Genomic DNA, 16,916 nt, shown 5'->3' on the forward strand with positions numbered 1-16,916 from the left:
AAGTGTATATAATGTACGTGGTGATGAGTTTAATAAACAACGGATTGCCACATGTACATCTTCGTTTGTATTACACGCAATCTCATATTTGTACTCATAGAAAGGAGAAAGGAGGCAGGCCACACAATCAGTTGAGAGTTCGGACCATTATTTAGTGTACAGTCGTGCCTCGTTTATACGGACACTTGAGACATTTCACAATTCGTCCGTATAAACGAATTTCCGTATAACTGAAACCAGCTTCTTACTGGAAAAGTTACTTCCCTTCAATTATGCAACTCATGACAAAATTCCTTAAAATAATGTTTTTATTAATTTCGGCGAAATCGTGTGTGAAGCGATCGGAAAATCGCACAACTCACCGTTATTATACCGAGAAAATACACAAGGTAATCTTAATCCCTAGATATAAAACAATGCCTCGTAATGTTCTAGTAAGACGTAATCAAGGTCAACTTTGACCTCTGACCTCCACAGACGCCATATTTATCGAAGGGGATTTCATGTACAATAAACAAGCCATTCTCAAACATAACTCAGTGTATAAGCAACCGCGAACACTTGCTATATATATATATCATCACTATCTGATAATGATTCAGAAACACATGATAATGATACAGTGCAGTGACAATTCGTCGCTTATCATGGCGAACACATTCCAAAGGGTAAGGTTTGATTAATCTTTTTGGAGTGACAATAAAATCTATCTTGATACCGCCTGAGGACTCTCAACATGAAATTTCGAAGAACAAATAAGATCAAATTGTGAATTGACAAGCGAGTGTGGTCACATCAAACCTCATGACGTCATGATGTCCGTAAAGGCCGGCCAGCTGACTTGTATGGGATTTTAACGAGATGGTCATCTGGCCAATCAGAAAGCTCGATTCTTTAACGAGTTATGATAAGTATGTAACATGTGCCACAAAATGCGCATGGGAATAGCTTGAAATAAGGAGGACACGAGTATGCTATGCTATCCTTCTTTTGCAAGGTTGTGGTCAACTTCACGGAAGTCTCCATCGATATGATGGATACGCATTCAGGATCCTGGAAACTTTTCTCCTTTATGCATGCCCATTTCTTTCATATACTGACTAAGAGTGTGATCATCATCCTGTGGCGATGCCCTATCTTCTGAGTGCTTAAACCTCCCTGAGATGTCGAAGTGCACAATGTAGCAGGGGAGGATGCAGTCATCCTCATAGATGACAATTTCTTTGCCAAACGGGTCAACGTGGGAGTCGTATCCTGGCTCCTTAGGCGCGCCCAAATTCATTTCCTCACATTTGAAGATCTGGAACACCATGCATGTTGAATAGAATATGTAACAATGCTTGCTCAGTACGTTTCCTTTACAGTGGCTTGAATGTGGGACTGGTTTATGCACATAATAGAAACCCATGTATTTGAACAACACATACCTGCCATGGTTGCTGATATTAAGATTAGTCTGAGGGTAGCCAGAAAACAGCGTTATCACTATCTCCCACCATGCGGCACATTAGAATTTTATTTGTAAATAGAGTAGTGGATATAAACTATACAAATAGTCATATACAGCATTAAGAAGACACTAGGGTCTTTATTTCATCAGAAAAAAATGATTAAATGTGAAACTTATACACACAAAAGGCCCCTTATCTGGAAAAAAATAATTTATGGCACCAATTCTCGAACTCAATCTTGATAAGTATCTCTTAGTTAAGCTAACTTCATTAGTTTCTTGGAAAATTTATACCAACTGCAGACACTATGCACTTGGTTAAATAACATGGATCAAGGGCTGTAACTGTGTATGCTCAAAATCTAAAACTTGTAGCAAGGGAAGTAACTCTGGAAAAATATAATTTACTTGACCAATTTTCGAACACAGTCATGACAAGTACCTCATAGATAAGCCTGCAAAGTTTCAAACATGTAACGTGAATAGTTTCTGAGAAAACTTGTCCCCTCGCAGACATTATGCACTTAGTTGAAAAGCATGGAGAAAGGGCTTTAACTCTGTAACACAATACTTTACGGCAACAATTTTCGAACTCTGTCTTGACAAGTATCTCTTAGATAAGTATGCAACTTTCATTCATGTAACTTCAATAGTTTCTGAGAAAGCCTTGTCCCCATTGCATACAATATGCACTAAGTTGAAAAGCACGGAGCAAGGGCCATAACTCTGTAGAAATGAATTTAAGGTATCAATTTTCGAACTCATTTAAGATCATGACCAGTAATATAAGCGTGTAAAATTTCACTAACTTAAATAGTTTTTTGAGAATATATGTTTCCTTTTAGAAGCGGACGGACGGACGAAAGACGAACTCCATTCCTATATTCTCCACTCCTTGGCGGAGGATAATGACCCAGGTGAACATGGTCTAGACCGAAATTTAGCCCAAGTAATTCTTGGATCATCACTTGTTAACGGATTAATGTGATGCTTTGGTTCACCTTAATTAACAGTTTCGAATTAATGTCAACTTTGACGATGATTTTGATCTCTGTTTGATCTTCTACGCAATATTTTGAAATTTCGTGTCATTTTACATGCATGAAATTATAAAATTTACAAAGGCAGCTTTGTCAAGCAATGAAACAATTGTTAACTTCTAGCTGTGTCTTATATCAACACACATGATTGTTGTGATTTTCCTTCTGGAGGACATTTTGTATTATTTCTAAGGTTCGAATTTGTGCTGGGTTTTTTCGCCACTGCCTTATGTTATCCTTGTATACTAACTAAAGTAAAGTTTCTTTTTGAGGTTGACATTTCATACGTTTTCTTTCATTTCCCTTCTTCTGAATATTGATAGGGTTTTGTCACTTTTATTATCATTATTATTTAAATGACATGAGTCAAACAGAGTAACCTACTCAAAACTCGGAAGTACAGATTATTAGTTCCTCGATAAGGAATGCTGTCAAAACAGCGACGAAACACTATCCATAACTTGTTTGGGTAAACAACATTTGCTCACTATGGAGAGAGAATGAGAGAGTTGTGCTTAACGCCGCTTTTAACAGTAGCACAGTTATATCATGGCGTGTCAGCTTAATGTGAGAGGAAAGCCTGAAGTGATGCAGGTCTCAGACGTTTACCACTTCAGTGAAACCCACGAGCACGGGTATGGTGCTGACAAACCTAGAAACATAATCAGTTCGAACCGGGTTTCGAACCAACAATCTGGTTTGCCCAAGGGACGCAACGCTGCGTAATTCGTCGTAGCATTCGTTATTTTCTGATTGATTTGTCATTAACACGCTTACTATTGTTAATTAGATAACATGTGTGGTCGTGTTTGGTAGCAAATCATGAAATAATCATTTTGTTTATAAAATATTTCCATACTTGGAAGCTAACCTTTCCTTGAAGAACTTTGCAAAGTAACAGCTTGCAAGACCTCTTCATATAATTCATGGAAAACCTTGGGTATTTACTGAAGTAGATGCCATTACCGTACCATCCAACGTCAGTGGCTTTTTCGAACTTGGGGTGGTCTGAAAGCGAATAGTATCTGCAAATGTGTCTTACGTAGAAGGGACGCAAATCTTTCAATTGATTTAATTAATCTCCTACGGCGTCTTTAGACATCAAATTGTGGTTTTTAACTTCCACACGCACAAACTCCAAGCGTTCGCTAAGATTATATGTCTATATATTCTAACTTCGTGATTTCAACTACATAACTATTTACTATCTTAACATATTGAGCTTCACAACTGAGTATGATCTTTATGAACAGACCTGGTTGCCGAAATCCTTCATTGCAGATACTTTTAATGCTGGATTCTTCAGTTCCGTGGAAACCAAGAACGGGTTTTTCAAATCCAGATTGCTTTTTAGCCATTCGTCTTTGTGCTGCTCTGAAAAAAGGTACACCATCCTGCTGCTGACTACCAATCTTGGTCATATGATGTATTTTATATAAAAATTAATAAATACCACATGTGACAGTAGATTATATGGTATAAATCTATGTATGCTTACCTGAATCTCTTGAAAAGTGTAGGATTCACCACATATTCCACTTTTGTCAAACTGAACGTGTGTCTGCAAATGAAAATATGTAAACCTATACACAGACACAAACACACACAGACACATATATATATCCTCCCAAGTTATGGCGTTAGTCAACAAACGAACGCATACTGTGTGAATGTTTGTGAGCAAACTGAATGTGCAGGACCTCTTTTGATCGATTCAGCTACTGTAATTAGGAGATAAACCTACTGTGTTTATAAAATTCATGCAGTAGATACCTCTTGTGTTAATTTGGAACCGAGCCACTTTTCGATCTGCGTGCTATATAGAGATATTCATAAGCACATTTTGTGAGAAAATGCTAGTAAGGGGATACCTCTTTTGAACCAATCAAACTCAAGCATTCTTCAATGACATAGTAGAATTCCATATAAATACAGCTGTTGCTGTACATGTGTCAATAGGGTATTTATTAGCATGCCTAGTGTTACCACCTGCTCACCTGTTGACATTGTCTTTAGATAAGAAACTGAAGAACTGAGACTCGACCTCTCTGTAGTGATTGTACTCTGGCGTCTTGCCATTGATGGGACTGTTTGTCAGATCAAAATACCTGACCTCACTTCCTTCCAAAGCTTCCTTTTCTCCAGTGACAAGTGTGGACGTTTCGACTGGATATCCAGCAAAGAGCGATCCGCTGTGTGAGTGTGACATTGTGAAGGAGATGGCTGGCATAAATGCTCTCCAGAGAAATGAGCAGACAAACGTCTGTTTTTGGACATGAAAATAAATAGGTTGATACAGGTGCACTGATATTATTACTTATTGCATTATGAGTGATATTAAATATTGTTTGTTTTTTTCAACTTTGATGAATCTCACTATCTTTGAAAACATCTTGAAGTAAACGTTGTCTATTGTTGACTTATTTTGTTTGGTATGTGAAAAGAATGAATTTCATTGTGTATCACTTATAGATATACAAAGCCCAAACAAACTTATTTTTTGCCGACATATAATGTTTTGTGCCCGCGTTAGTGAAACGAAATGATACCATAGAAATAGTAAATGTAAATGCTAAGAATAAACTATTTTTTGTAATAAAAGGCAATACTTACTCTTATTAAGCCACCGATCGATGCATTCGTTGATGAATCACCTATAAACAAATAAAAGTAAAAACTGTCACAACCTGACTGTTTCACAGCACAGCACTAATATGTAATTCCATCTACATTGTCTGCTTCGTCTTCTTCCAAGGAGAAAGAGACTGCTTGACCAGTCTTGGCAGTATCGGATTATATTTTATTTGTTAAATTTGGCTAGGAAGCTTATCTAAGGGTTCAGGTATATCAATGATCTGATATCTTTCAATATTGGTCAAGCAGCCAAATCCCTACTACTGTTTTAACCACGTGAACTAGGAATAAAAAGGACCCCTGAAAGCGACCATTATTGTTCATATTAATATCTATGCATAAAGATCCAGTGACAAAAACTATCCTCAAGAATGTATGAAACATTGATTATTTCCACTTTCCAACAGTCAACTTTCTATTCATGTCCAGCAATATTCCAGCAAATCCAAATATTTGAACTATAATCTATCATGCTCGTTCTTCGATGATTTCAAAGAGCGTCATACGATTCTTGTTCAAAAGTTGTTAGATCAGGTTTACGGAATTCAGGGCATATGTGGAGTACATTTAAAACATCAGTGAGTTAAATGCTATTATTCCTTCACGTGTCTTTTCAGGTGAACTGACTCTTGTATGTTGTTGTGATGAGTGCCATCGAGAGCGCAGGATACAACTGTGTGTGGTATGCATGAATGCAGGCAGGCTTTAAAGTTTTATGTGTGGTATGCATGAAGGCAGACGGGCTACACGTATGTTTGGTATGCATGAGGTCAGGCATTCTATAACTATAAGTGACAGAGAGTTTGGTTTAACGCCGCTTTTAAGAGTAGTACAGTTATATCACGACGTGTCAGCTTAATGTGGGAGGAACGCCCGAAGTGATGAAGGTCTCAGACGTTTACCACTTCGGTGAAACCCATGAGTACGGGTATGGTGCTGACAAACCTAGAAACATAATCGGGGAGAACCGGGATTTGAACCCACAATCATGAATATTCTGCTAATGTTCAGTTAAATCTTTCCAACAATAACCTGGCTACGATGGACCTCTTTTTCACCACGCCTAATTGTGACATCATGCTTTGTTAATAGTTTAGCAACTGATCCCATAAACTCGCGTCCGGGATCTACTCGAAATAACTTATGCAGCTCACATTTATATATGTAGCCCAGTGCATTAGGTTAATGTTTCAGCCTCTTTGTGCTGACTAGCTACATCTTACCTTACCTTATCATGCAGAAGAAACAAGAGGTCGGCCTGATGAATTTCATCAGTTGTGAAAATATCAAACATTTTCCTCAGTATATATCTTGGTGGTGGCAAGTGTATTTGTTGTATTGCTTGTTTCTTCAATCAATCCTTAGCAACATCTTTAGATATCTTAGCCGCTGCAACTAGGTTTTGTATTTCCCCTTTACCTTTCCAACATCCTTTCAGGCTATAGTAAATGTTAGCCATTATTAATAAATATTGGTGTTCCGTTACTACAAAAAAATCTGTTCAGATAAATGTACACATAAGTGTATAACAATGGACAATAACACGCTAACACAAGGACTTGGGAAAGCTGCCGGGCCACTTATGTGCCACACCAAAATTATCAATGGCAAGAATTACCGCAAGGCGTATATCTTATCACGGATGCGAAGCTATCCAAATATGGTAATCAATTGTGTATTGGTAAAAATAATTGGGAATATTTTCATTATTATTTTGTTTAAAGGTTTCCTCGATATAGAGTTGTATATTGATATATGACGATCATTGGATGGTCATCACAAAACTTAAGAACCCATGTAAGCATTTGCAGGAGCTGGTCCCAGTCCAGATGGGGGTGGTCCAGTACCCCCATCATCTATACTACTCAAGCAAACCATGTGACTCCATTTTAACAATATTCAAATAGATGCTTTCGATGTATTGGATCATTGGATGAATATGAGGATGAGGATGAGGATAATGTTAAGAGACAGGGAATACTTACTTTGTTCTTCGATCTTGCTAACGTGTGCTTCTACAATCTACACAAAAAACTCAAGGTGTCAGTCACTGGATTGTCTGGTCTAAACTCGGTTAGTTTCAGACCGTTGGCGTTAAACAACAAACTAACAACACACATGCGTTGCTATCAGCATTGATATATGAATATTTTGTACATTCATTTTGAAATTACGAGCTGATAAATATTAAACCAGCAACTTAATTTTAACAATGTTTCTGAATCTGAAACAATGGATGTAATATGTACATGTACTGTTCAACAACATTGTATCAATGCACAACAGTTAAATTATTTTTATGAAGTACTCTCGGCCAAGTGTGCATTATATGGAAATTAGTTTCTTATGCCATATAGGTTTCACAAAAACTAACTTTTAAATGTGCAGATTCAGGTGTTAAAGAGGAGGTGACGTTTGCAGGTCGAGCCAGTGAAAAAGCGATCATAATATTCAGTTTAACATTTAAAATATTGCAACCAAAAAAACGGAACAAAACGAGCCCCACTATAAACAACACATCAACATTTCATTCCATTTCTTAAATAGAGAAAAGTAAAAAAGTAAAGGCCATGTTTTCAAAGTTTACAATGGAGAACCAGACCATAAAACAAAGTCAGGTGAGTTTACAATCGTAAAATAATTCTGAAATTATGTATTACGTATTTCTTTTAAATATATGCATATATGTTTGCAATTTGAATGAAGATAACCTGCATGTTATATAATAATGCGTATAATACATTATGTGTCACTGTCCAAATATATGCACCTTTCTTAGGCTTTCGTCCTTCGGATGAACAACAACAGATACAGTTTCCAGGGAGGTGTTTAGATGGTTGTCTATGAAATTCTTGAATGCTGACATCATGACTGTGGCTGACGTTTCAGGGGGATATCCAGCATAACCAGTTCCCAGAATTGGAAAGCCGATTGATTTGAAGCTCTGCTTTGATGCCTCTTCTAAACATTTTGTTACTATTGATGCAAGGTTCTGTCGAACATGAACAAATACATTGAATTATACATTTTTTTAAAAAGACACAAATATATCACAATGTAAATCGGACGTAAAAAATGCAGCCACGTCGAAAGCTGATTGAAGTAGTAGCAGATTGTGTTCATATTATCTCATTATCATGGACCATCTTTGATATATTAGGATACGTGCAAGAATATCAACCTTCACACTATAAATTCATGTCTAACTAAAAATATTCAATATTTTACAGTAACCGCGACACATGCATATCAGTTTAATACATCTGAAAATCCGAGGTAGAGTCGGACTTCAGCAAACCATACTTGCTGTAAAAGACGACTATGCTTGTCGTAAGAGGCGACCAACGGAATCGTGTGGTCAGGCTCGCTGACTTGGTTTCATACATGTCATCGATCCCAACTGCGTGGATCGACGTTCATTATGACAATCACTGGATTGTCTGGTCTATACTCGATTATTTACAGACCGCTGTCATATAGCTGAAATAATGCTGAGTGCGGCGTTTAACAACAAAGAAACAAACAAACTAATACATCTGTTTGTGTCTTTGTATTCACATTAATATTCACAGCTTTAATAGCATCTCACCATTACATCAGCTATATTTACATTTGGTAGTCCACACCGGTTATGCTGCTTTACATAAGATGTACGTCATTGTCGGTCAGTGTTTTGTACCAAGTGTTGTATATGATGGACGGTTATTACTTACCTCCAGTGTTTTCTTGTTCTTCTGTGCCCACTCTTCTAGAACGACATGGAATACTTTCTTGCATGCAAGCTTCCCACCTCGTGTCAGTACAACTGTCCCTGCCTTTACACCCGATGGGTACTGCTGTCTGCACTCGTCTTGGAGCACCCGACCTCCAGCTTCAAGGAGAGATCCAGACACGGCACCAACGGACAGATTCAGGTCAGCCTGGGTTGTGTTGACCAGGGCATCAGCCTAAACGTTTGACGTTATGTCATAAGAATGCATATTATGGACCTTTTTCTCTCTTGTTACCTACTAATTACTTTCAGTTGTTGATTATTTATCATTTTCAGTAGTTTGTATGTAGATCAAGATTATAAATGGTAACATATTGTGTTTATTATAACTAAATACTTTTCTGAACATACCTTGGTCTGAGCAAGAAACCCCAGAATAAACCTGATCGTCAGACCTGCAGCCAATGAAACAGTAACAGTGTGTAATTAACATCTTAGTGCCTGGGTGATGTTGTTGTTTATGTGTAGCCAGCAATATGTCAAATATATCTGTTATAAATATGTTATCTTGTATGGACTGTCTGAAAAAACCCGCGAAACTACCAACGCATGTAAGAATTATGTGTGTGATGTGTTAAATGCCTGTGCGAGTGAAGATGAAAACTCTAAACCTATCGGCGCCGATAGTATTATAGCTGCACACAGATTGGGTAACAAGAGTGGTAAATCGCCCAAACCGATGATAGTTAAGTTCTTATATTCAGAAGACAAAGTATGGGCGCTTGGTCTCCGTGAAAAACTTAAGTCAAGGAAATTTGGCATATCCAGTGACTTGACGAAACGCAAACGGGAGAAGCTGCAGGAGCTGAAGGACGCCAACAAATTCGGCTACTACAAGTATGGCAAGCTATTCGTTACAGACCGACGCCCCCCTCGTGACGACAGCAACCAGGGAAACGTGGGCTCTGATAATACAGGTAGCAGCATCGACATTGGCAACGACAGAGTGGGTAATTAGGGACGTTCTCCCCGTTCACGACGCAACAAGGGTAAAAAACATAGGGGTGCGACGACAGCTCAAGAGCTTTTAATGATTTGACTCGTGACAGACTTTTATCCAGTATCAATAACTGCAAAACATTTCGGGAAATGTTAAGAAATACACTGGTGTTGAAGAAAGGGAATCGTCTATCCTCATTAGTGACTGGTTTTCGCATTTTAAAAACTTATTCCAAGATATGCATACCGTCTTTTCTCATGATACCATAGAAGATGGTGTAGATTATCCTTTTGATGATGACACATGTTCTATCCTTGACAGCCGTATAACTGAAGATGAAGTGTTGCAAGCTATCAATCAATTAAAAAAATGTAAGTCGCCAGGAAATGATTCTCTTATTTCTGATATTTTCAAAGCATCAAGTGATTTAATAGTACCATACCTAACAACCTTGTTTAACATTTTATTTGAAAATGGTTCGTTTCCTGAGTCGTGGTGTACTGGTGTTATCATACCTCTGCATAAGAAGGGCAATTACTCAAACCCCAATAACTACCGTGGTATCTCCTTGCTCAGCACTTTTTGTAAACTTTATGTATCTATACTTAATTCAAGACTAACATTCTGGTCTGATGCGTATGATAAAATGCGTATGACTCTCAAGCTGGTTTTAGGAAAGGTTATAGTACTATTGATAATATATTTATTCTGCAGTCTGTAATCCAGCATTATTTGTCTTAGAAGCGTGGTAAATTGTATGTTCTTTTTGTTGACTTTAAAAAGGCTTTCGATTTGGTAAATAGATCTAAACTATGGCTAGTTCTTAAATCCAGAGGTGTGTCCCAAAAAATGTTAAATGCATTAGAATCCATCTATTCCTGTGTTAAAAGCTGTGTTAAGATCAGAAATTGTTTTACAGAATGTTTTGATTGCCCTCTAGGACTTTGGCAAGGCTGCATAATGAGCCCATTTTTTTAAAATATTTTTATAAACGACTTAGCTTTGTATATAGAATCAACATGCACTCCAGGTGTACAGCTACAACCTGACACTGTACAAATTTTTCTTTTGTTTGCTGCTGATGTTGCATATATTGCTGATACTGTTTATGGCCTTCAAAAACGCATAAAAGCTCTGGGAAGTGTTTGTAGTAACTATCATCTGACAGTCAACTTGGATAAAACTAAGGTAGTGGTATTTAAAAATGGGGGTATTTTATCAAAATATGAAAAGTGGTATTACAAGGGTAAAAAACTTCAGTGTGTAAGTTCTTATAAATATCTCGGTACCATTCTTTCAAAAACTCTCTCCTGGTCTTTGCATGTTAATAGTGCTGCTTTACAAGCTAAAAAGGTCCTATTTGGTGTCATTAAGTCTCTAAAAATGCTTCAACCTCTTCCTTATGACTTGTTTTTCAAGATTTTTTTTTCTAAAATATCTCCAATTCTTTTATACGGTGCCGAGATTTGGGGTGTAGATACTTACAAAGAATTAGAGCAAATCAAGGTACTAGCATGTAAACGCTTTCTTGGGGTTAAACAATCTTTATCAAATCATGTGGTAAGGGGGGAATGCGGAAGGTATCCTATTTACATATGTGCTTATAAGCGTGTAGTTACTTATTGGTACAGAATTTTACATTTGCCTGAAAATAGATTAGTTAAGAAATGTTATAGATTATTACTACTTGATGCTAATAATGGTAAGATCAACTGGGTCTCTAAAATCAAACACATTCTCTATTCGTTTGGTTTTGGCTACATATGGGAGATGCAATTTAGTAATAATAGTAGAAGTTTTATTTCGGAATTTGTAAACTGTTTAAAAGCCTCATCTGAGCAAGATTGGCATGCAGCTATTTCATCTAGCACTAAATCCCACAGTTACTCTCTTTACAAAATTTCATTTGGCTTAGAAAGCTATATCAATGTAGCAAATGTTTAAAAATTCAGAGCTACACTTGCTCAGTTGAGATGCTCCTCCCATCGGCTGCGAATTGAGACCAGTCGATATATTAAGGAAATTAGAGAACAGAGACAGTTTTATTCGTAACCAGAATTTTATTGAGAATATCTTTTTGTGCTTATATGCAATGCTTATAGTGATATAAGAGCTGAATACATTCCTCCTAAATATTTAACAACCCCTTCTAAATATAAATTTAATGCTCTTATGTCATCCACTAACTTTAAAATCATAAGAAATCTAGCAGTCCACGTTTACAAAGCTTTTCGACTTCGTTCATTGCATACAGTCTAAATATTTATTTGTATATATGCATGTGTATGTATATGAGTGTGTATGGATATGGATATATATGTAAAATAGTGGTAATTCTTTTTTCTCCCTCTCTCTGTAAATAGTTCTGTGTAAAAGTCCTACGGCCTAACACTTTTTGTGAATTAACAATATAATGTCAATTATATCAAGGCTGGATGTTAAAAATAATTGATTCCGAGCAGGCGTTTAAAAGAATTAGCAACGTCAAACACTGTCGAGGTAAGATGACACGTCACATCACTGATGGACAAGCATGAAGTCGACATTGTTCTGTCCTACATTCCTCACGGGGAGCAATTCATATGAAGTTGATGTAATGTTAAGAAATTTAAATGGATGTAACAAAAGATAATATAATAAGTGACAAACACCCTGAATGGCACTTATAAAGAATATCTCTACATGTTAATAAACCGAGCGACCAATCCTTTCAAATTATGGGCCAGATGAATTTTTATAAATATTTTCTACAACAAAAATGCAAACAATGTCCTCCGGTTTCACCCACAGTTGTAAGTTTTCAACTTGGCTTGCTGGATGCCCTGAAGATATTAGTGTTGTTGATGAAAAAGATGCCATTCCTATCACAGATGAAGATGACTGGGACGGGAAGTATTCCGTCCCCCACCGCAGAATATTATATATGCATGGTGGGTCCCCTATATATTCAATATGATATCTCTACAACAAATGTATGCAAACTATTGTTAAAATTCATTACATGTCCGAAAAATTGAAACATATTTACTTTTGGTGTCTCGAGTTGTGCTTGCTAGGGCAACCTCCTTAAGTAATGTGTTGGCATGTGTCACCTGACATCCATTGCTTCTTGCTTCAAATTCCTGAAAATGTTGATATGCCTTTAAATATTTTGCGAGGAAGGGTTGGAAATGGTAGTGATGATCCTTTCAAATTGTTTTATATTGAGTTTATCTTCGACGGAATGTCAACATATATAATAATAGCTTCTTGAAAGAGCAACTGGTGTATGAGCTGTGAAAGTACTGGCAGTAAACTCTAAGAGCTGTAGTTCTTGGCAGTTGAACACAATTTTGCAATAGACTGTCAGCCAGACTGTCCTCATATTGGCCGACTGCAATCATAATCAGCTGCTGCCCGGTTTTTCCACGTAGCACCAAGCACCATTTCAAGACCGTTGAACCGATATCAGACAACCAGAACAAAACGTGACCTTCCCAGATCCGGTCGACCATGTATCACTAACACAGCACATGACAGATTCATACAGCTGACACTTACCTGAAAGGACCACCACGACAATCTCTACAACTACGGCAATACCAGGTAGCATAGGATATCACCATAGACAATGAGGAACTTATTGCGGGCTGACGAAATGCGCGCTAGACGTCAATGGTGTCAGAGTCACAGAGTATGGCCACAACTGTGATGGAGACAAGTTTGTTTTATTGACGAGTCATGATTTGTAATTTTCGCCATGCAGATGGTAGAGGTTGTGTTTACAGGCGTTACGGGGAACGTTATGCATGAAACTGCACACATGAAGTGGACAGGTTTGGTGGTGATAGTGTGATGATTTGGATAGCCATCTCCTAAATGGTAGAACAGACTTGGTGCAGGTTCTGGAGAAGTCATTAGCAGAACGTTACAAGGGATAAGATTCTTCGACCACATGTCCTTCCCATTATGCCTCACGCAAACGTCATTTTCCAAAAAGGTCCTGCCATGGCCCTCCAGCTGTCCAGATTTAAACCCAATCGAACATTTACTGGATGCACCAGATCAACGATTTCAAGCACGTCAGCCGCAACCATCGAACCTCTGACAGTCGGCAGAGATACTACAGGCAGTGTGGGTGAACATTCGTTAAAAATTCCCCAGGCCACAATTCAGGATCTGAGTGCTTCAACAGATGACCTTCATCTTTCAAATCTACTGTTCCATGTGTGCCTTATGGAACCTGGGTCAATGACAATGGTATGTGCCAATTTTGAACAATCGATTACCATCTTTTGAGTACTTGTATGATAGATAAAATATACATATAAAATCACTTATGCAGTTTTTTTTTGCAGAGAATATATAATGTATCATGTTATTGATGCGTTATACCAAACTGACTAACGTAGTATCGCGATCCAATACATATGCCAATGTAAGCTCTGAAAATCGATGTGAAACCAACTTGCTCAATACCTTGCTCGATTACCTAAATGATCAGACAGTGGTCACTGATTTGAGTGCTAATGTAGGCAAACATGGCTGAAAATCATTTGACACAATAACATAAATGGGCCTGTTCTAAGTTACTATTGTGAATAATAATATGTCTTCAACTTCAAATATTTTAAGAGTAATTAATATTATATGATAAAAAGATGATTACCTTCATGTGTTCCTGTATTGTAAATATTATATTTCAGGAATTACCAAAAAGTTCGCTTAATACTATTTTTCTTTTCCGTATATACTACTCATATGTTGCTAAGGATCAAGTGTGGATATTATCAAAATATCATCCCACAATTGGAGATTGAAATATCCCGGAGCACAATGATTGGTCAACCCCTATATTACCTCGATGTCATGAAAACGGACAGAGGCATGCAGTCATGGGCATGATGACAATAATGTTGTTTCCGTGATTTTTTTACGTTTTAGTATTGTTCATATACACTCATTTTGATGGGCGTCCTGACTGATTATTGATCAGATGTTGTTTGTTGGCACATGACAACTAACGTTTGTTCATAAAACATGTCTTCACGAATTGTTGTCTTTGGCTATTTCAATAGATGCACACAATTTGACACATTACCTTTAAAAGTGGTGATCCTAAGCACATTTTGAGTAGTATGTCAACATATCGAGAAGACTAATTCGAAGTCTGGGTCTACTGTATAATTTCTGACTACAAAACCAAGCAACTTTGAGTAGTAAGAATAATAATTTTATAATAATCTCTATCCACATAACACAGTTCAGAGCATTATCGGTAGAAAGTGTGGAAAGTAGGTTCTTCCTGACTTTGATCTTTGTTTTTGTCAGCACTAAGTTCTAAGACCAGGCTCACTCAAACTTGTCTCTACACCAGATATCCACATTTAAAAAAACGTTGGTCTCACCTTTCTTAATATATCGTTCGATGGGTGAAGGACAATTGTGACTGAGGTAAGAGAAGAACCAGTTTTCAAGAACATATCAGCTGCTGTGATCATAATGTCAGCTGACCTATTTCCAGGGAACCTGTGAAAGCCGGAGCCAAGAGCAGGGAAGGCAATGCTCTGGAAGCCTTCCTCGGACGCTTTTTGCAGACACTGGGTGACGACATTCCTCAGGATCTTGGAAAGGATCGATAAGTTATGTTATGATACATAGTTCGCCAGTGATGTTCCCTGGATGTAAAGTGACTGGCTTCCATATCCACGTCATATAAACATTACGTTTTACAAACTAATATGGATAAACCAAATCATATCCAAATTTGTCTTTACATGGTAATAAACTTCTATTGCCATACACAAAATGTCGCTTGAAACAAATGAAATTTTAATCAGAGGATTAATTTCTTACCACTGATTGTAGTAAGACAACTTTTAGTCTTATACACTTGACGTATTTGTGACTAAGAGTTCCCTTTATATACATGCACTTAAAGTATATGAAGTATACATATATAGTCTGTATACACCCATACCGATTCAGCTGTGTCTTTATTATTCATCCACTGCTTTAACACAACGTGGAACACCTTCTGGCACTGTAGTTTCCCTCCCGTGGTCTCAGCTACGCCGCCGACTTTCAGTCCAGAAGGACATGCTCTGGTCAGCTCCTCCTGCAGCCTCTTCCCTCCTGCCTCCAGAAAGGTGTAGGAGACGGTTCCAGCCAGGAGGTTGACATCAGTCCCGGTTGTGTTCACCAGGACGTCAGCCTGCAAGAAAATCATTTGGCTTGCTTGACAAGAAATATATAATAATGTATGTTATAACATCAATACTGTAAAACAAAAATAATGAATTGGTAGATAAGAAAACATACAACTTTATGAATAACAATTTCTGCTTTAGGGATTTTATCGAAAAAAATAAATTTTACAGAAAATTCGTGAAAAGAATTATTATGCTTCAAACTGAAGAAAAAAATGCCGGCCACAAAAATAGTCATTGTCTTTAAAAAAAGTATCTGGCTTTGTAGCTGTAGCTGAATAAATATGTCATCTCGATACAAAATCCCAGCCTCACCCCCACCCTCTCCAGTATATCAAATGGTTGATCCTATATTAAATTGAGAAACATTTCGATGTAGATTCCTATACCGTTGTCAAGCTGAAGTAGATAACTGTGTAAGAATCTATATTAAACGTCGTTCAACAAACGTCATTCAATGCAATAAACCAGACGATTTTATCCATGAAGTTTTTCTTTATGTTTTCTGATTTACGATGCCAATCAAACAGTTATGAATTGGTAGGGTTAACACTTACCTGTACTTTTGCTATTTCGCCAGAAACAATCTGTATATGTCCAGGCGCGGTTGCCATTCCTGCAGCGAAAGTATGTACATTATGTTTATAATGTATGTTGTAAATGCAAAACAGGAAATCGAGAAAGCCTAAACAAGAGAAATAGAGGCACAATGATGTTTGTCATTGCCCCGACATTTAATTCGTCTTTTCTCCACCTGAAGGACTATGTGGACATTTCCAGTAGCTAGTAAGGCTCTGTATATCGTAGGACAAGAGCTTGTTTACATATCCCTCACGCATTCCGTCGCTTCGGTACCAGCTTTCATATTAGGATCACTCATTATCCCCTCCTG

At 37.4% G+C, this 16,916-nt stretch overlaps 1 protein-coding gene across 1 annotated transcript; it reads right to left on the reverse strand.

Annotated features, from left to right (window-relative positions):
• Positions 1–368: 368 nt before the first annotated feature.
• On the reverse strand, positions 369–16,044 carry LOC124117239 (protein mono-ADP-ribosyltransferase PARP15-like). The gene is made up of 13 exons (XM_046479021.2): positions 15,796–16,044; positions 15,224–15,439; positions 12,865–12,958; positions 9,248–9,291; positions 8,838–9,071; positions 7,895–8,116; positions 7,110–7,146; positions 5,104–5,144; positions 4,488–4,753; positions 3,989–4,051; positions 3,746–3,864; positions 3,362–3,498; positions 369–1,300 (listed from the first exon to the last, which is right to left on the reverse strand). The coding sequence occupies exons 1-13, from the start codon at positions 16,042–16,044 to the stop codon at positions 1,046–1,048; spliced, it is 1,977 nt and encodes a 658-aa protein (XP_046334977.2). The 3' UTR covers positions 369–1,045.
• Positions 16,045–16,916: the final 872 nt, after the last annotated feature.

This window comes from Haliotis rufescens, unplaced genomic scaffold (assembly GCF_023055435.1).
Source record: "Haliotis rufescens isolate VD_foot unplaced genomic scaffold, xgHalRufe1.0.p SCAF_48, whole genome shotgun sequence".
NCBI lineage: Eukaryota > Metazoa > Mollusca > Gastropoda > Lepetellida > Haliotidae > Haliotis > Haliotis rufescens.

What these genes read in the sequence shown, in the direction of transcription:
- LOC124117239 (XM_046479021.2), bottom strand. Translation starts at nt 16,044, where the DNA reads ATGATTTTCTTGCAGGCTGACGTCCTGGTGAACACAACCGGGACTGAT. An exon ending in CACAACTCGAGACACCAAAA is followed by an intron (nt 9,292 to 12,864) that starts GTAAATATGTTT and finishes CATTGGCTGCAG; the next exon opens with GTCTGACGATCAGGTTTATT. An exon ending in AGAACAAGAAAACACTGGAG is followed by an intron (nt 8,117 to 8,837) that starts GTAAGTAATAAC and finishes CATGTTCGACAG; the next exon opens with AACCTTGCATCAATAGTAAC.